Genomic DNA, 16,188 nt, shown 5'->3' with positions numbered 1-16,188 from the left:
GGAAAGAATTATCCAAAGGAATTGTTTTAAAACTCAGATATAGCGGACAGATGTAAAACCACGGCTGCATAGATTGATGTCCCAGGGGTCCAAAACTTAATGTCAAATGAGGAATAATTTGTTTAGCATTAAACTAAACCAGTTTGATGAACTCAAATGCCCTCGGCTCAATAGGCAGGACTCTCCGAGGAGCCTGTGTTACTTCCCTCACTTAAGTGCAGATTTGTAATAAAAATCTTAATGCCAGTGGCATGCTTTTTGGATATATCAGAAGCTAACCACTTGGAGAATCATATTTGAGAGGTCAGAAAACTCCACAGTTAAAGATCGGTTTATAATTTACGAAGAAAATAGAAAGTTTTGTTTCTCTGAGTTGAAATTTGCCAAGCACGGCGGGAAATATTGCAAGTTTTTGGCACAAGGCTTTGTGCTTTCCTCATAATTTGAGATCTGCGTGAAGCCTGAGGGTTCGGGGATCATTATCTGAGAAAAACCGGGTAGTTCGGTGCAGACAATTTTTATATTTTTGGCTTTTTTTGAGGTGTAACAAACACAACTCGGGATCCGAGAGGACACTCTGCGGCTGCCAGCGAGGCGGGCTGGACAGCGCACCAATCACGGCGCAGCTCCGCCCTATATAAACGGGCGGGCGCAGCGCCGCGGCCCGAGTCCCGGCCAGTGCCTCTGCTTCCGGCTCGAATTGCTCTCTCTCTCACGCCTGCCTTCAACATGTCCGAGACTGCGCCTGCCGCGCCCGCTGCTCCGGCCCCAGCCGAGAAAACACCCGTGAAGAAGAAGGCTCGCAAGTCCGCAGGTGCGGCTAAGCGCAAAGCGTCTGGGCCCCCCGTGTCCGAGCTCATTACTAAGGCTGTTGCCGCCTCCAAGGAGCGCAGCGGTGTATCTTTGGCCGCTCTCAAGAAAGCGCTGGCAGCCGCTGGCTATGACGTGGAGAAGAACAACAGCCGCATCAAGCTGGGTCTCAAGAGCCTGGTGAGCAAGGGCACTCTGGTGCAGACCAAGGGCACCGGCGCATCGGGTTCTTTCAAACTCAACAAGAAGGCGGCCTCCGGGGAAGCCAAGCCTAAAGCTAAAAAGGCAGGCGCGGCCAAAGCCAAGAAGCCTACAGGAGCGGCGAAGAAGCCCAAGAAGGCGACGGGGGCAGCCACCCCTAAGAAGAGCGCCAAGAAGACCCCAAAGAAGGCGAAGAAGCCGGCTGCGGCTGCTGGAGCCAAAAAAGCGAAAAGCCCGAAAAAGGCTAAAGCAGCCAAGCCAAAAAAAGCGCCCAAGAGCCCAGCGAAGGCCAAAGCAGTGAAACCCAAGGCGGCTAAACCAAAGACCGCCAAGCCCAAGGCAGCCAAGCCAAAGAAGGCGGCAGCCAAGAAAAAGTAGGAAGTTCCTTTGGCCAACTGCTTAGAAGCTCAACACAACCCAAAGGCTCTTTTCAGAGCCACCCACCGCTTTCAGTAAAAGAGCTGTTACACTATCAGGGGGTGTGGCCGGGAAAACGCCGCTATTGAGGGGCGGGTCTCCCGGGAACAAAGTCGGGAGAGAGGAGCCGTTTTTGGCCAGGGGGTCATTTCGCGTTCCGTCGGCCAAGCAGGAGTGCAGCCGCGTCATTGAGCTTTTATTGCGTTTTCGAATACTGGAGTTAAAACCCATTTCGACCTCCGTAGTACTTAACACTTAGCGAGATCTGGCCTGCAAATAGCATGGGAAAAAAAGTCGGGATTTTCGCGGGCTTCTAGGCTGGGACGTATGAGTTCCGAATAGAGAACACTCAATTTCCGTGCTGGCTCCCTACAGACTATGGCAAGCAATGAAGGAGTGCAGAGGAGTACGTCTCGACACAGGTGGCATAGTACACTATTTCAACCACTGCCACAACTAAAAATTAGAAATTGACACTGCAGAAAATACTTGGTCCTTAAATGTAGCATTTGCATAGATGACTTCCCAAACGCAAAACTGCCAGACTTCCAGGGATATCCCAATTACCATGACTTCTGTATGCAACGAGTCCTATAATTTGTTAGAGGAAGAAAAGAGAACGTGAGCTCTCCTAAAGTATCTTTCAGTATACGTTCTGACACCACAACGCTAATAAAAAGTGTGATCTCAAAAACAACTGCTCCAAGAGAAGTGCACAGCTGACTTGTCTAAAGACGACTATTTATAGTAGCCTCGGGTAGTCTGGTCTGGGCTTTCTGATTGGGTAAAAGTAAAGTAATGAAATAGCCAATGAAAAGGTAGACTTTTAAGTGTCGTTTACATTGGCATTTGTGACGACACACAAAAATTAATCCAATCATAAACGAAATCTGATTAACCTCATTTGAATACCGCATCTATAAATGAACGGGGCATCGGTGGGAGTGATTATTTTCTCAGGTGTTTGCGACAGTGTTGTAATTATTAACGTTGCTATGCCTGAGCCTACCAAGTCTGCTCCTGCCCCAAAGAAGGGCTCCAAGAAGGCGGTGACTAAGGCGCAGAAGAAGGACGGGAAGAAGCGCAAGCGCAGCCGCAAAGAGAGCTATTCCGTGTATGTGTACAAGGTGCTGAAGCAGGTCCACCCCGACACCGGCATCTCTTCCAAGGCTATGGGGATCATGAATTCCTTCGTCAACGACATCTTCGAGCGCATCGCCGGCGAGGCTTCCCGCCTGGCGCACTACAACAAGCGCTCGACCATCACTTCCAGGGAGATCCAGACGGCCGTGCGCCTGCTGCTTCCGGGGGAGCTGGCCAAGCACGCCGTGTCGGAGGGCACCAAGGCCGTCACCAAGTACACCAGTTCCAAGTAACTTTGCCAAGTAAGCATCTTTACACCTAATCCCAAAGGCTCTTTTAAGAGCCACGCATGTTTTCAGTAAATGAGTTGTAATTTCATTCAAAAGGGGGATTATTGGATTTCTCAGCACCATACTACCAATCTTTAATGTTATGTTAGTACTGCAGAGGAAATACTTGGAAATTATAGGTAGTAACAATAGGTACCAGAAGTTGAGTGCTATGGGCACATACTAGATCATTAGCTCATTTAGTGTCAGATAACACTAACATAAACTGAAAGTACTGTAAGTGTACAGCTCTTTCGTTTCCGTGTGCAGATTTCCAAGTTGATCGTGATGTTGATCTGGGACTTCGTGTGGTGACGGCCCACCCTGAACACAAAAGAGCACCCTTTTGCAACTTCCTTCTGTTTGGAGCTTTCTCCACCATCACCCCCGCCCCCCGTTTTCTTGTAAAATTTTTACCATGCAGATACGTGATAACTGCAAGTAAAGGCTGAAGACAATGTGAGCTGAACACGGAAGTATTACAAAGGTTTCTGGTTTGCTTTGTAATTGGGCCAGTTTCTCTCTGAAGCTCTTAGGCGAGTAGGGGAGGAAAAGGCGGATCCTAGGCGCTGAGGTGCAGGAAAAAAGAAGCAACTTCTGAGACACCTTAAAATTATTTTGCTAAACCGTCTTTTTCAGAAAGCTATTTAATTTATAGTTTTCTTTTGGCAGCTTTCAGGTTAAAAGTTCACTAGGTAATGGCAGAAACCCAAATAGTCATTAAGGTGTCTGACTGCAGGTAGGCAATAGTTACCGCAGGACTGAAGCCCCCTTTGCAGTACAATTTACCCTTTCCTAGATGCCCCTTAGTACCTAGGACTGGATAAGGTAGAAAGGGAAAGAAAACTTCCTTCTGGCAGGATGTAGCTTCTGCTGCACAAGATAGAATGATGACAAAAGGTTTTCACTGCTGGAGAATGGATGATTGTGGGAGAAAAAGAATCTCAGAAGAGTGGAGAGGGAACAAGGAGGGAGTGGCCATAAGGAAAGGAACCAATATTTACCACGTGAAAATTGTGAGATGGATGAGGCTAGGTTTGAAGTCAAATGTTAGCTGAGATGGAGAACTTAAGTGGTGGATGATCATTGTCTAAAAGACGAATGAGTTTAGAAGTTCATTGTCATGCCCTCAATGTCCTCATGCCCTCATAAACAAACATGAAATCTTGGATTATGGGATACATTTTCCATAACGTGGCAAGCTTGGTACTTGAACGGATAACTAAAAACCTGAATAACAGTTTCTAAATTCTTAAAAGTAACAAAGAGGGTCTAAAAAAGTAAAGAGAAATCAGAGCCAGGGATTTGGCCCATGTTAAACCCCAAGCACTACAGCTGGCTTTTACCCAACCCTTAACTTTCATTTTTAGGGTGTTATATGGAAACCGACCAGGGTATATAGGGCCTGATAAGAGATCTTTTTAGGTGAAAGTGAGACACCAGACGAAAATCTGTCACCTCAGGGTAGAAGGATGAACTAGAAATAAACACACATACAAACCCATCACAGATGAATGCAAATAAAAGAGTCAGCTCTGAAGTTGGGTTCTGAGTGTTTCATGTGTCGGTGTGAAGAGATCACCAAACAGGCTTTGTGTGAGCAACATGGCTGTTTATTTCACCTGGGTGCAGGCAGACTGAGTCCGAAAAAGGAGTCAGCAAAGGTTGGTGGGACTATCCTTGGTTCTTACAGGTTTTGGGATAGGTGGTGAAGTTAAGAGCAATGTTTTGGGGGCAGGGGGTGAAGCTCACCAAGTACATTCTCAAGCGTGGGGAGAATTACAAAGAAACTTATTAAGGGTGGGGAGATTATAAAGAACATTGATCAGTTAGGGTGGGGTAGAAACCAATCACAATGGTGGAATGTCATCAGTTAAGCTATTTTCACTTCTGTGGATCTTCAGTTGCTTCAGGCCATCTGGATGTATACATGCAGGTCACTGGGGATATGATGGCTTAGCTTGGGCTCAGAGGCCTGACATTGAGCAGTATAGATTCCACTGCTAAGGTTTGGACTACAAGCCATCCTTGATGCTTACTTATTCCTGGCATTCATACCATAGGGATTCAAACACCCAAGCTGAGAATTTAATTTAGGCATATCCCAGGCTGGTTTTGTGCCCCTGAGCACCCGGTAGAAACAAATACAAGTCATCTCTGGAAAACAAGCTTCACTTTACACCTCAACAAATTGCCACAGCTAAAATATACCCCCCAAAATGCACAAGCAGCTTCACAATCAAAATTGACCAAACATCATGAAACCAGAAGTATGACTAATGAAAACAAAAGCAACAGACAAGGGGAGCTGGGTGTGGTGGCTAATGCTTATAATCCCAGCACTTCGGGAGGCTGAGGCTGGAGGATTGCTTGAGACCAGAAGTTTGAGATCCTGTCTCTGGAAAAAAAAAAAAAAAAGCAACAAACAATGGAAATGAAAGGAATGAAAAGGGAGAATTAACAAGATACAGACTTGAGACCAGGCACGGTGGCTCACGCCTGTAATCCCAGCACTTTGGGAAGCCAAGGCAGGCAGATCACGAGGTCAGGAGTTCGAGACCAGTCTGACCAACATAGTGAAACCCTGTCTCTACTAAAAATACACAAAAAAGTAGCTGGGTGTGGTGGTGTGCGCCTTTAATCCCAGCTACTCAGGAGGCTGAGGCAGTAGAATCGCATGAACCAGGGAGGTGGAGGTTGCAGTGAGCCAAGATCGTGCCCCTATACTCCAGCCTGGGCAGCAAGAGTGAAACTCCATCTGAAGAAAAGAAGAAAAGAAAGAAAAAGAGTCTTATAAATATATTGAAGGACTAAAGAATTACAAAACGTGACCACAGAGCCTTGAAAAAAGAACCTAATAGAAATTATAGAAAATAAACATATAATTATAAGACAAATTAAAATAAAAAGCTTACTGCATGAGTTTAACAGCAGCCAATTGGACCTACTAGTAGAAATTTAATAAACTATGTAATCAGATCTTAAGGAATTATGTGAAATGCAGAGAGAAAAATGCAAAAGTGAGTTTAAGAAACCTGGAATTAGGGCCAGGGAAGGTGACTCATGCCTGTAATCCCAGCACTTTCAGAGGCCGAGGCAGGAGGATAGCTTGAGCCCAGGATTTGGAGACCAGCTTGAATAATATGGCAAAAGCCCGACTGTACTGAAAATACAAAAAATTAGCCAGTCATGGTGGTGCGTGCCTGTGGTTCCAGCTACTCAGGAGGCTAAGGTGAGAGAATCACTTGAGCCAGGGAAATTGAGACTGAAGAGAGCCATGATCACACCACTGCACTCCAGCCTGGGCAATGAGAATGAGACTTTGTCTCAAATAATAAATAAATGAAAAGAGACTTGGAATTAGTAGTAAAATATGATCTGGCGTGTATCTAATCACAGTACCAGAAGAAACAATCAGGTAGAATGATGCAAGTGTGAGATTTAAAAGATCGTGGCCAATAATTTTCTAGAATGGATGGATTACTAATAATTAAAAATAATATAAGAAAATAAAAATTGAAACTAACGTATTGCTCATCAAAGCAAGCCTTGGTTAAAAAAGTAAATATTTAAACAGAAAAATTATACAAAAAAAACGGAGTCACTGTGTGCTGTGAATTAATAAACTCCCCAAATTTTTACAGATGTAATACTGATTTTCAAAATATTGTGACTTCTGTTACATATTGACATATGACCTCACACTAAAGCACTGTTTGAAATTCTGTATGTAGGAGGATAATTGGACAATTGGTTATTTACGTGAATTTTGTGTCTAGCTAGCTATCAAATTCTATTAATCCTAATCAATATTTAGATGACTGACTTGATTTTAATTGCATATAGTACTATTATTAGCAAATAAAAATGTTTGATATTCTCTCCAGTAAGTATTTATTGTTTGCTTTCATCATCTTACTGTGCTAGCTACATCACAAACAATATGTCATATTAGACATGCTAGCAGGTATTGTCTTTTTCCTCGTGTTCATAGAAATGACTTCGGTGGTTGGTAATCTATAATTGCTTTTGTGTGTATGTGCATGCATGTGTATGTGCATTTTTCACTGTGTTAATGTAGTTTTTGGTTTTTGTTTCTTTGTTGTTGTTTTGAGACAGAGTTTTGCTCTGTTGCCCAGGCTGGAGTGCAGTGACCGGATCTCTGCTCACTGCAACCTCCACTTCCCAGCCTCCCGCCTTCACTTCAGCCACCTAAATAACTGGGATTACAGGCACACACCACCACACTCGGCTAATGTTTTTGTTTTTTTAGTAGAGACAAGGTTTCGTTATGCTGGCCAGGTTAGTCTCAAACTCCTGACCTCAAGTGATCTGCCCGCCGTGGGGTCCCAAAGTGCTGGGATTACAGGTGTCCGCTACCGTGCCGAGCCCTATAGTTTCCTTCTATTCTTCTTTTAAGATTTCATATTAGGAATGATTTATGAATTTTATTCGATCACTTTGACATCTGAAGAAATCATATGCTTTTTCTTTTTAACCCTGTTGCCATGAAGTGTAGATAGATTTCCTTGTGTTGATTCATACTTTTATTCCTAGTCCAAATCTTACTTGGTCATGTTATATTATTATCTTAAATAATAGCTGGGTAAATTTTGTTAATATTTTTCATGGATTTTTTTCCATTTCTATTCACATAAAATCATTCTATGATTTCTTTTTTTTTCTTTTTTTTTTTTTTTTAAGATTTAGTCTCTGTCACCCAGGCTGAAGTGCAGTGACATGATCTCGGCTCACTGAAACCTCCACCTCCTGGGTTCAAGTGATTCTCCTACCTCAGCCTCCTGTGTAGCTGGGATTACAGGCATGAGCTACTGCACGTGGCCCATTCTATGATGTTCTGTTTTGGGCTTACCTTTATCAAGTTTCATTATAAAAATTATGGTGGCTTTGTAAGCTTCATTGTGGGGCTCTCCATCTCTGTTAAGTTATCTATTGCAGTGTAACAAATTATCCCAAAACTAATTTCTGTGAGTCAAGAATCCAGAAGTGATTTAGCTAGGTGGTTATGGCTCAGGGTCTTGTTGAGGTTGAAGTCAAGTTGTAAACATAGGCTACAGTCATCCGAATCCTTGACTGTAGCTGGAGGATTCCCTTCCAAGGTGGCACACTCACATATCTGGCAAGTTCAAGCTGACTGTTGGGGTGGAGGCCTCAGTTCCTTGTCCGTTAGACCTCTCTAGAGGGGTAACTGATTATCTTCAAAAACCAAACAACTGTTATCTCTTAGCAGGAGAAAACAGAAAGAGAAGGGGGAAGGAATAAGCCACAATGCCTTTTGTGAACAAGATTCGAAACTCACACACTTCACACTTTTTAAACGTTATTTATTTATTTATTTATTTATTTATTTATTTATTTATTAGAGACAGAGTCTTGCTCTGTCACCCAGGCTGGGATGCAGGGACCTGATGTAGCTTACTGCACCTTGGAACTCCTGGGCTCAAGCAATCCTGCCTCAGACTCCCAAGTAGCTGAGACTACAGGTATGAGCCATTTCATCTGGCATATGTTTTTCAATATAAGCAAGTCACTGAAATCTGGCACATACCCTGAAGTAGAATTAAGCTACACCCTTTCAGATAAGAATAGTAAAAGAATTTCTTGAAATATTCCAAAGCCAAAAATTTGGACATTGACCCAAACTGCAAAAATACCTCAGCAAGTTCCAAAATCTTGAAGACTTCTGAGTAGATCCCCCCATAGGTGAGAAGGCCAACCACAAGCAACACTCAGTGGTAGCAGGAGGTGGCAGGGGTGAGGGCAGGAAGCAGTGCCCGTCCCAGTCTCCCAGCAGATCTGTCACCATGATCAGCCAGCCCTCTATACCACCCACCGGCCAGCCCATCCTGGAAAATGACAAGTGGACAAGCCAACACTCCGATTTGGGGAAGTGAAAAACCATTTAGCCCTGGTGCTTGACGCAGGGAAAGGGATGGGATGGGCAAGAGTCCATGGCCATGCCCAGTCCCAGGACAGGGAACAAAAAAAGGACAGGCCTGGAGTTATTAGCATGGGCCTTTGTACTGAGTAGCAATGTGCACACCATTTAGGCTATCAGAGTACCCCTGGACAGGAGCCTCCACATCCCCTTCCCTCTCCTCTCTCTATGATTCTTTACATCCTAACTTCTTCTAAGTAGGGAGAGCAAGGGGGAGATATATATAGATATATATATTTTATTTATATATATGTAAAATTATATACATATATAATTTTAAAGTATTGATAGTTCATCTGGATTACCAAAATCTGCAGCCCTACCATAGCTAGGAGGCTACAACCCTGGTCCCCAAACCTAATGTCTTCCTGCTCCCCTTCCAGTCCCTTCCAGCCAACTATGTAGCCCACAAGAAGGCTCTGCAGGCCCCATTGCCCAGCACCATCCCATGGAAGGCTCTAGTGGCACCCCTGAGCCCAGGAGAACCAGCACCTTGATCTTGTAGGGTTTGTCATCACCATGTTCTCTCTCTGCTGTCCCTACCATGCCCATCTGCCATTTTCTGGGAGAAGGAAACCAAAGGATCTAAACTTGGGCTTGGGGGGAGATTCTAGCCTCTCCTCACTCCCCTCTTCCCACACTCTTTACTCCCCAGCCCAGACAGATGCTGCTCATATCAGGAAAGAGTATTGAAAGATGATTTATTTTTCTCTGACCTTTCTGTCCCTGGGAAAATGGAATAAAAAAAATCAACAATTAAAAAACAAGAAATCAGCTGGGCGCGGTGGGTTGCGCCTATAATCCCAGCACTTTGGGAGGCTGAGGCTGGCGGATCACTAGCTCAGGAGATGGAGACCATCCTGGCTAACAGGGTGAAACCCTGTCTCTACTATAACTACAAAAAAATTAGCCAGGCGTGGTGACTGGCGCCTGTAGGAGGCTGAGGCAGGAGAATGGCGTGAACCCGGAAGGTGGAGCTTGCAGTGAGCTGAGATCACGCCACTGCACTCCAGTCTGGGCGACAGTGCGAGACTCCATCTCAAAAAATAAATAAATAAATAAATAAATAAGAAATCAAAAATCCCCCAACTATTCCACAGAAAATGATGTCTATCCTCTCCCCTTGGATTTTTGTTTTTGGAAATATTTTTAAGTTGCCTTATTGTGCAGTGGGAATCTGAAATACCCAAATGTCTGTTTTCCACGGTGGAGAGCCAACCTAAAGAGCTCCCACCTTCTCTGGATGTGCCTGGTCTTGGACTCCCTAGAATCTTTCTCTGGGCTGCTGCATGTACACAGCCTCTGTCCTGGAGGCAAGGGTTGGTGGTGGCTTGGATGAGAACCATGCCAAGATATCCCTGCTATTGCATCGTTTGAAGCTGACATCCTGTGTCTGTACACAGCTGCTACCGTTGTGTCCTTACTCTGCATGCTTTTGCCTCATGCCAGGCCCCATCCTGCCATGACATCTTTCATCCTACCCATGAAACCCCAAGGCCAAGTTTGCTTCAAACAAACTCTGGAACATACTTGTTCTCAGCTTGAACATCTCCCCTACCCCAGAGAGAAAATGCGAACACCCACAGCTGAGGCTTGGAAATATTTCCTGCGTTGACCTGAAAGATCTCTGAGACCTCAAGGAGGCTCTGTCTCTCTTAAAAAGTGGAGAAAGTTGCCATTCTCCTACTAGAGTCTGGTGGAGTATCCCCATCTTGCATCCCCTCTCTGTAAGCCACCTATCTCTGCCCATCCTCCAATTGACCTCACCTGGGAATGAGGGATGAAAAAGAGGTGGGGGCTGGGAGGGAAACCTGCCAGCTGGTGAAGCCCGGTGGCAGGAGAATATATGTGGACATAGAGTATACCTGACTTCTCTTCTTCAGTCACTGACTGGGTTGGGCTGTGAATGACAGTGGAATGGCTGAAGTCTGCTGTCATCAGAAGCTAGGGAGTGTGATGAAGGACTGACCCACAAAGACTGAGATGTGTGTCGGGTACAGGGATAACTACATGTTCACTCTCGGTGGGATCTGGGCAACACAGAGGAGTTGGTGGTCCTGTTGCTCACTGACTCAATGTCTTTGACCCTCCTTTTCAACTGATTACTCTGTTGAGCCCAAAGGCTGGGAGTAGGAGACAGTATCACAGGCTGACAAATCACAGCCTGTGACAGTATCACAGGCTTGTCTGTTACCTTGGACATCTCATTGCTTTTAGCCTGGGCCCTTCCCTGCCTTTGACCTCTCAGTGGTTGGTATGTGGGAAGCCCATTTCAGTTCCTATGACCCATGTCTCAAACCATGGTCTCTGCTATGACAGTGGAATCTGAGGCCTTTCCCTGCTCAGTCTGTTGCCTGCTTCACATCGTACCAGATACTGGGCTCCTGGATCCCCTCCTCCTTCCCTTTATTCCTCCTTTCCTTCAGGTCATGCAGTCATGTACTGTATCCAGCACCACAGAAACTTCATTCTTTTTCCTCTGCTGCATCTGGGGGCACAAAGAAACCTTGGGATGTGGGGAAAGGCTCTTCTTATCTGGGGTTTACTCCCAGGTCAGGGAGCTGCCATCTTCTTCACACACATTCCTCAAAGAAGCAGCCCCTTTGGGGCAGGGAGGTAAGGACTTCATCTCAACATAGATTGGTGGTTGGCATGAGCAGAGGGGGCTTTTTTTTTTTTTTTTTTTTTTTTTTTACACAGAGTCTTGCTCTGTCACCCAGGCTAAAGTGCAATTGTTCAATCTCAGCTCACTGCAACCTCTGCCTCCTGGGTTCAAGCCATTCTCCTGCCTTAGCCTCCCTGAGTAACTGGGACTACAGTCATGCACCACCATGTCTGGCTAATTTTTGTATTTTTAGTAGAGACAGGTTTCACTATGTTGACCAGGCTGGTTTCGAACTCCTGACCTCAGGTGATCTCCCTGCCTCACCCTTCCAAAGTGCTGGGATTACAGGTGTGAGCCACCGCATCCAGCCTCTTTTTTGCTTTTCTTTACATTATTTTCTCTCTTTTTTTCTTTTTGTTTTCTCTTTCTTTTTTTTTTTTTTTTTTTTTTTTTTTTGTAACATGATAGGAGTTAATGTTGCAAAGAGTAGTTTACATCTTCAATTTCTGAAGACACTTGAATTTAGGACCAATGTATCTGTGACAAGCATGCCAGAAGTGGCGGGGACCATCAGGGCTAGCTACTTCATACCTACCATCCTCCCATGGGGATCCAAGACCTGAGACACAAAGCAACAGCCTGCCCAGATCCCTCTTTTCATCATATCTCTTTCAAGGTTTGTCCATGCCAACACAACCTTTGAGCATCAAACATCAGAAGGTCTGTGTGTCTCAGCCCTGTTAAGGGGCAGGTTTCTCTTTCACCCGCTCTTGTACCTGGGAACAAATGCACTCCCAGGGCTGGATGGCCCTCCCCCAGCTTAGACCCCTGAGGCTCAGATAGAGGTGCTAAGCCCCTATGTCAAAGTTGCTAAATATTTTTGTGTTGTTCTATCAATCCTTTTCCTGGTGATTGATTTTACAAAAGTAAGTAAGCTGCTTAGAAGGCCCTGGAAGTGAGGAGAAGAGCAAAGGAAGATGACTATGGAGGGTGAGGGTTGATTTTGTCAAAAAAGGCTAGGTAGAGTAATCTGAATTATCTGGTACCCTCCTGAATGGAATCCTCCCATGTTGAAGGGTCCTTGGATTTTCCCCAGCCTGGACCCTACCCCCCTTCAGGCATGTTGATGGTAGAAAAGATAAGAACTCAGAGCCATTTCTCACTGGAGACAAAAACTTGTCATCTGGCTTCGTAGAGAAGGTTCCACCTTACGCTCATAGTATATCATCTTTACTATGGGCTAGGGTATCGTATTTAAAAGGACAAAAAAAAAAAAAAAGGCGACGTAAAATACTTGAATGAGCTTGTATTGTAACATTAATATTACTGAAGGTATCTGCTTTCCAGGCTGAATTGATTCATTTATTATTCTAGTCCTGCTTTAGTCCTTTGTAATTTGTGGTAATTGTGCTTTCCTTTTTAATATTAAAAAAAAAAAAGTGTATAAAAATAAAAACTTGGGCCGGGCCCAGTGGCTCACGCCTGTAATCCCAGCACTTTGGGAGGTTGAGGCGGGCAGATCACCTGAGGTCGGGAGTTCAAGACCACCCTGGCCAACATGGAGAAACCCTGTCTCTATTAAAAATACAAAATTAGCCGGGTGTGGTGGCGCATGCCTGTAATCCCAGCTACTCAGGAGGCTGAGGTAGGAGAGTCGCTTGAACCCGGGAGGCGAAGGTTGTGGTGAGCCGAGATCACACCATTGCACTCCAGCCTGGGCAACAAGAGCAAAACTCCATTTTTTAAAAAAAATAATAAATAAATAAATAAGTAAAAATAAAAATTTGATAAGGCAAAAAAATGTAAAAAAGTTTACTGACATAATTTAAAACCACTATACCTTTTTTATATTTGAAATGCTTGGATGTAAAAAGCATTTGTGCTTTAAAGACTACATAGAAATCAAATGTACAATCACCTGGCTCTGATACCTTTATAAATGGCAGAACCTTTAAGAATTTCGACAATTCAGACTAAAATTGACCACTATCCACAGAGACAAAGCCCAATAAAATCCCTTCATATTATCCTGATGGACTTTTCCCTGATATTGTAAAGGACAAAGTAGTGCCTCTACAGGTTATATAAAACATTATCCCAGCACATAGCAGGTACTTTTTTAAAAATATGCATTGAATGTATTAATTCATCTGATAAATCTTAAACTGCAGTCTGTAAAGCAATTCTCTAGTGTCTGATTGTTAGAATGTCCAACAAACAGATTGGGCCTTTTTAAAGAAAACAACAAACTGAAGCAGAGAAATTAATACAATAAAAATTTTAAATCCTAGAAAATACTGTAGAGTATGAAAAAATTTTTTAAAATGGAAAAAACAAATTAATGAAATTTACATTGCACAAGAAGTTAAAACTAAGTTAATAATTTAATATATAAAACTTAAGATTAATGATTAATAGTAAAAAAAAGTTCCAAGTGTAAGATTAGTAAGATTAACTCAGCAGAGAGGGGTATAAAAAAAAGAAACCAAATAGAAGAAATTAGTCATGAAGGATTTGTAAGGAAATTCATGAAGTATGCAAAACTCCTAGGTACTGGCTTGGGCACTGCAGATACACAGAGAGATATGGTGGTCCTTGACCTCCTGGAATGCTCAGTTAAGGAGACTTACAGCTAATTGTTTTCATTTACCTTTGTCTTTCACTAAAGCCTAAAGAAGTGTGTCTGATACTCTGGAAATCTTCAGCAAAGTCAAATGAACTTGGGCTCATACAGGAACTACCAAATTAATTGCATCAAGGCAAACATATTTATTCTAATTTTTGAGTAATAAAATATTCTGTTTTAAAATGTCAAAATATTATTTATAAATACAAAACAATATTTTATAAATATTATAGCCAAGTTACAATTACTTTCTAGGAAATTGGGGACAGCATGAGAAAAAAGGTGAGAGAAGTTGAGAAGGACTCAGAAAAGGAATGGAAGAAGCAAACTCCTACTAAAAAAGGGAGGGGCCAGCTGCAGTGGCTCACAGCAATTTCGAAGACCGAAGCAGGCAGATCACGAGGTCAGAAGTTCCAGACCAGTCTGGCCAATATGGTGAAACCCTGTCTCTACTAAAAATACAAAAATTTGCCAGGCCTGCTGGCATGCGCCTGTAGTCCCAGCTGTACATGGGAGGCTGAGGCCAAAGAATCCCTTGAACCCAGGAGGCGCAGGTTGCAGTAAGCCAAGAGGGAGCCACTGCACTCCAGCCTGGGCGGCAGAGGCTGTCTCCAAAAAAAAAAAAAGAAAAAGAAAAGGTGGGGCGGGAAAGAGCTTGGAGACCTAAGAGAAACCAAAAGCAAAATATGGTAGAAAGACAGAGAGAAAACCAAAAGGGGACATAAGTACATAGGCCTTGTCATATACTTGGTGTCTCAGTTGTGTGTAATACCTGTCAAATAACTGAAATATTTCTCACATTTCTTGGGTTTTGGATTAAGCAGATTGATGAAAATGTCACCACATCTGAGAGGTTTTCTCTGACCATCAAATGTAAAATGGCACCCTTCTATCCTCATTCTTAACTTGCTGTATGCATTCCTCATTATACTTAGTACTATCTTAAATTTGTTTATTGTTTGCCTCCCCTTCCAATCCTGAAGACCGTAAGGTCCATAAAAACAGGGAGTTCACCTGTTTTGCTGCTGGTTTCCTAATGCCTAAGGCTGTTCCAGGCACATGGCAGACTCTCAAAAAGTATTTGCAGCATGACATAATTTCTAACATAATTGAAGTGCACAAATATCTATAACTACAGGAATAGAGGCCACTACTGAGTTGTCACAACGGTTCAACTGAATGAGTGACTCAGATTTTCTGGGTTTCACTTTCCTCATCTATACAAAGAGGATAATAATAGTAGATCACTTCTTAAAGTTATTTTAAGATAGTTCATGTAAAGCTCTTAAAACAGTGATGGACTTTTAGTAAGCACTTAGCAAAATTTAACAGTTATTATATTTTCCTTTTCACTGAGTTAAAATGCAAATTAGAGTGTTCAAATATTTTCAGGTCAAAAATGAAAGGGAGAGAATATGAGCTTTTGAACTATTTGAATCCCACCCAAGAAGAGTAGTTGGGGAAGTTGAAACAAAGATCACATTATTCAGTGATATTTCTTGACTAAGCATGACTTATTATGTGTTAATGCTACTAAAGTGTAGCTAGAACTGAAGTAGAAATTCCTATAGTTTATCATAGAAGCACATGTAAAAAGAATCCTCTTTATATAGAAAATATTAATGGTGATGGCAAAATGGCACCTAATAACTAAACCCTTCTTATTTCTTCAATCAGGGGAGAGACATGAAGGCAGAGGAGAAATGAACGCATAAAATAACTGGCAATATGAATCTATCCATAGAACTTAGGAAGTCTCGTCTGCCTGAAAATGACTGTGTGGATCCCACCCAAATCCAACTCATACTGGTTTGCTACACACTGGTTCATCAAATGAAGGTTACCGAGGGGAAGAAACTAAACAAGATGTTTGCACTTCATGTTACTTTTTGAGTTTATAAACATAAAAATAGAATTTACTTCCGTTACAGACATAGGTAATTCATTACTTGCCATGGACTACCTTTGCTAAGAAAAATCTGAATGAGAAGATGGCAAGAAGTCTGAAAAGAAAAGTTATTACTAATAAAATCTGCGGAGAATTGTAAATTCTGCCTTCATTGTTGATCCAAACCCTTCTTCTAAGACCTCCCCTTTATAGACATCTATCTATATACCTACCTACCTACCTATCTATCTACCTGTTTTCACTTTACTT

At 43.0% G+C, this 16,188-nt stretch overlaps 2 protein-coding genes across 4 annotated transcripts; both read left to right on the top strand.

Moving 5' to 3' along the window:
• The first annotated feature begins 666 nt into the window (after positions 1-666).
• H1-4 (H1.4 linker histone, cluster member) lies at positions 667-4,380 on the top strand. Its single transcript, XM_078000870.1, has 2 exons — positions 667-2,813; positions 3,111-4,380. The coding sequence occupies exon 1, from the start codon at positions 730-732 to the stop codon at positions 1,387-1,389; it is 660 nt and encodes a 219-aa protein (XP_077856996.1). The 5' UTR covers positions 667-729; the 3' UTR covers positions 1,390-2,813; positions 3,111-4,380.
• H2BC5 (H2B clustered histone 5) lies at positions 2,376-16,079 on the top strand. 3 transcript variants are annotated; one of them, XR_013416797.1, is made up of 3 exons: positions 2,376-2,813; positions 14,286-14,433; positions 15,708-16,079. XR_013416797.1 is itself a non-coding variant. In XM_015135728.3 (2 exons), the coding sequence occupies exon 1, from the start codon at positions 2,424-2,426 to the stop codon at positions 2,802-2,804; it is 381 nt and encodes a 126-aa protein (XP_014991214.3). In that variant the 5' UTR covers positions 2,376-2,423; the 3' UTR covers positions 2,805-2,813; positions 15,708-16,079. The 3 variants fall into 3 exon arrangements, 2 of the variants coding, with proteins under 2 accessions (XP_014991214.3, XP_014991213.3); XM_015135728.3 differs by lacking the exon at positions 14,286-14,433; XM_015135727.3 differs by lacking the exons at positions 14,286-14,433; positions 15,708-16,079 and adding an exon at positions 3,111-4,380.
• The last annotated feature ends 109 nt before the right edge of the window (positions 16,080-16,188 follow it).

This window comes from Macaca mulatta, chromosome 4 (assembly GCF_049350105.2).
Source record: "Macaca mulatta isolate MMU2019108-1 chromosome 4, T2T-MMU8v2.0, whole genome shotgun sequence".
Lineage (NCBI taxonomy): Eukaryota > Metazoa > Chordata > Mammalia > Primates > Cercopithecidae > Macaca > Macaca mulatta.
The sequence above is the reverse complement of the archived record's forward strand: the minus strand, read 5'-3'. Positions and strand labels throughout refer to the sequence as shown.